Below are 3,459 nucleotides of genomic sequence, written 5' to 3'. Positions count from 1 at the left end.
AAGTACTCACCGGTCTCATCACCACAGCGGTTTGGGCCATTGCCATGGTAGGCCAGGCCCACCCTTATCTTGCAGCGCAGCGCGAGCCTGCATGTGCTCGCGCAACCCCACCTTGGAAGGCAACTCGCCGCGAGGCCAGCCCTCCTCCAGGAGGACCTGCTTGCGGCGCGCTGCCGACGAGGGGTTGAGGAGGTCGTAGTCGCCAAGGTTGCCTCCCAGGGCGGAAGTTCACACGGGGAACGAAACTTACGATCGTCCCTCGCGCGCGGATCTGACTTGGACTCGCGCGACAGCTTCTGGCTCAGCTCTTCTCGCATTCTTCTAGCCAATCGTTTCGGGGTGCTGTCTCCAGGCCCGGCGAATCTTCACAGCGCGGCTGTGCTCCTTCGTCCACAGCCTCACGCTGACTCACCATGGCCGACCGCACGCAGCCATTGGTGCTGCACCACAAGAACCCGGTGCCGTCCTACGTGCCCAACACTTGGCGGTGCTCGATGCTGCACAATGCGTGCCTCACGCTGTCCACGCCGCAGCCGACGTGCTCCGCTCGATGCCGCAAGCGACCGTGGCGGCTGGACGTGTACGGGCCGAACGCGTCATCGCAGGTGCGCCAAGTCCTCGCCGAGCGCCGCTTCATGCGTGATCCCATCGAAAGCTTTAAGTTGCGCCCCCTCCAGCGCGACGTCCACAACATGAGCGCCGGAGCGGTGCCGCCGTCACCCATACTGCGTGGCGAGGCCGGAGGCCTCACGATGATCTGGCCCGTTTTTGAGCCTTCGTACGGCGACTTTTGGCGCGACACGATGCTGCCTCTCGGGCACCTGCTCTCGTTGGGACGGCTTCCGCACCGACTCGGCTTTTCGGGGCTGCCGACCGGCTCGGGCGCGCTGGCGAGGACTAATGCGGTGGAGGGGCTCGAGCGGATACGTAGCGTGTGCACCTTTGAGCGGACGTCGCCTCGCACATTGCGGTGCGAGGACGCGTGCTACGAGAGCGTGCGGCTGTGCGAGATTCTCCCGCACAGCTCGTTGCGCGGAAGTGCCGCGTGGCTCGCCATGGCGTCTCTCGATGCCGCGCTCGGCTTCAAGGTGCCGCAGCTCAAAACGAGCGCCGTCTCGGCCGAGCCGGGCGTGCTGCGTGTGCTGCTCGCGGCACGGTTCCCCTAGATGCTGAATGCAGATCCCTGCACTCAAAACTGGCACTCTGCATACGCTGCACGATACAGTGGCAGATCCCTGCACTCAAACTGGCACTCTGCATACGCTGCACGATAAGTGTTCCCACTTTCCTCAGCTAGTACTAGGCACGGTACGCGCGCCGATTCATCCTCAACCTGAACGAGGTGGTGGCTGCGTGCGACGGCTTGCTCCTTGGCGGTTGGACGCTGCGATGCGAGGCGCACGCCCTCGCGGGAATGTCGCTGCACGCCGTGGTCGCCAAGATGCGGCAGACGGACGTCTTTGTCTCGATGCACGGCGGCGATTGCATCAACGCGCTGCACATGCGCCCCGGCCGCGCAGTGATCGAGCTGGTCAACCACGGGTTTGAGAAGGCGCCGTGGGTGTGGCTGGACCAGTACATGCGGCTCGTCAAGAGGACTTTTCGCGTGCGGCGCATCGTGCTGCCGTCCACTTCGGGCCAACGAGCTTCGGGCAGCAACCAGACGCAGAACTGGAAGCAGATGCAAAAGAATTTCGCAGACGCGTGGAACGCCAACGGCACTCTGCCATGGCCTCGCTTGCGCGACGAACTCCATGCCATCGTCCACGAGCGCCTTCTCACACGGGCGGCGGGAGGGCAGCCGCAGCAGCCGCCACTGCAGCGGCAGCAGCCGCAGCCACCGCAGCAGCAGCGGAGGCGGCACATGACACGGCTCGAACATGAGGGAGTGGACGAACCACCACCCAAGTACGGCACGTTGGTGGTGCTGGTGCCGTACTTTGGAGCCCTGCCGCCGTGGCTGCCGATTGCGCTCGCGTCGATGGGTGGTCCCAACGCCGAGTTGGTCCGGTTCTTCATCGTGGGTGATGCGTCGGTTCCACCGGACGTCTCGGTGCCGTCGAACGTGCGCTTTGTGCCGGCGGAATGGGACGAGGTGCGCAGGCGGGTGCGCGAGAAGCTGGGCGTGGACATGCCGTACGACTCGCCGAGCTACCAGTGCAAGGGTTGCGTGATGTACAGCTCAGACCGCGCGGCTGCGAATGCGAGCGTTCTGGCGGCCGAGGCGAGGGCGAGGGTGGCCGGGAGTTTGCTCCACCACAGCAACAAGGTGACGGACCTCAAGCCCTTCATGGCGGCTCTGTGGCCCGAGTTGCTAGCGGGCGCGGCGTGGTGGGCGTGGGGCGACATCGATGTCCTGTGGGGCGACCTGCCTCGCTACCTCGCCCTCGCGCCGCCCCGCGGCTCGTTTGTGTGTCCGCTGCTGCCAAACCCGTGGGGCGCAGCCACGTGGGGTCCCTTCACGGCCTGGCGCATCGCGCACAACACCACAGAGCTCTTCCGTGAGTCGCGCAAGTGGCGGCGCGTCCTGCAGGAGCCGCGGCCGATGCAGTTCGACGAGTGGTGGGGCTCTGGCAGCAGCGACTGGCGCATGTCCTTCGTGGTGCAGCGGCTGGTGCGGCAAGGGCGGCTGGGCGATGCGGGCGTCGCGCTGCCTCTCGCGGAGGCCAAGAGCTGCGTCGACCCGTGCGCCTGGTGCCCGTGCGGCGCACACACCTTTGAGTGGCGCGCCTCACGCGGCGCCGACGGCGTGGGCGGGCTGCGCGTCAACGGCGGCTCCGAGGTGATGCTGCTTCACCTCGCAATCGCAAAAAGGGGGTGGGACGCTGCCAACACGCCGCCGCATGTGGCGAGGGCGACCTGCTTGCATGGCCGCATCGGCACCCAGCGCACGCGCCGCGGCGCGCCGGCGGCGGTGCGGCCCGCGCCGCTGGAGCGCAACCGCCCGGCCCGCGGCACGGGCAGGAGCATCTCGTACGGCGGCCGCGTCGCAGTGGGTGTGTGCGACGCCGCCGACGGCAGTCGACAGCGGAAGAGAGAGAGCTGACAGCCAAGTGCCAACGGAGTACGGCTTTGTTGCATTCCAATTTGCTATATCGTATATCTATATCTCGCCGTATAGGACTGTATGTTATCGCGTTGGGGCTTGCGCGCGCAACTACTTGCGCAACTGGTCCTCACAAGAAGATAGATCATAGAAGTGTTTCCTCGGTGTGCGGGGTGTGGAGGGTGAGTTGACCAGGGGGTTGTCGCCGGGCCCTCCTGCTCGGCTCCAGCCGGTAGACAAGTCTTGTCATCAACAGAGTAGATGGATCCGACCTCGGGGCCGATGTGATCAAGCGCTGGTAGCGTGCTTTTACCTCATACCCTCGGTCTCACAGTGTGCCGGCAGTCGCCGAGCAGTGTCGCTCACACAAGCCGCAGCACAAGTGACTGAGGGCCAGTGAGGGCGAGCCCATC

The 3,459-nt window shown here is 65.7% G+C and overlaps 1 protein-coding gene across 1 annotated transcript; it reads left to right on the top strand.

Annotated features, from left to right (window-relative positions):
• Positions 1-413: 413 nt before the first annotated feature.
• Positions 414-3,046, top strand: EMIHUDRAFT_117820 (hypothetical protein; the record flags this gene model as incomplete). Its single annotated transcript, XM_005772219.1, has 2 exons — positions 414-1,088; positions 1,304-3,046. 2 exons carry the CDS (start codon positions 414-416, stop codon positions 3,044-3,046), a joined length of 2,418 nt encoding a protein of 805 aa, XP_005772276.1.
• Between the last annotated feature and the right edge of the window lie 413 nt (positions 3,047-3,459).

This window comes from Emiliania huxleyi (genome assembly GCF_000372725.1).
Source record: "Emiliania huxleyi CCMP1516 unplaced genomic scaffold EMIHUscaffold_362, whole genome shotgun sequence".
Classification (NCBI taxonomy): Eukaryota; Haptophyta; order Isochrysidales; family Noelaerhabdaceae; genus Emiliania; species Emiliania huxleyi.
This window is presented reverse-complemented; position numbering and strand designations above follow the sequence as displayed.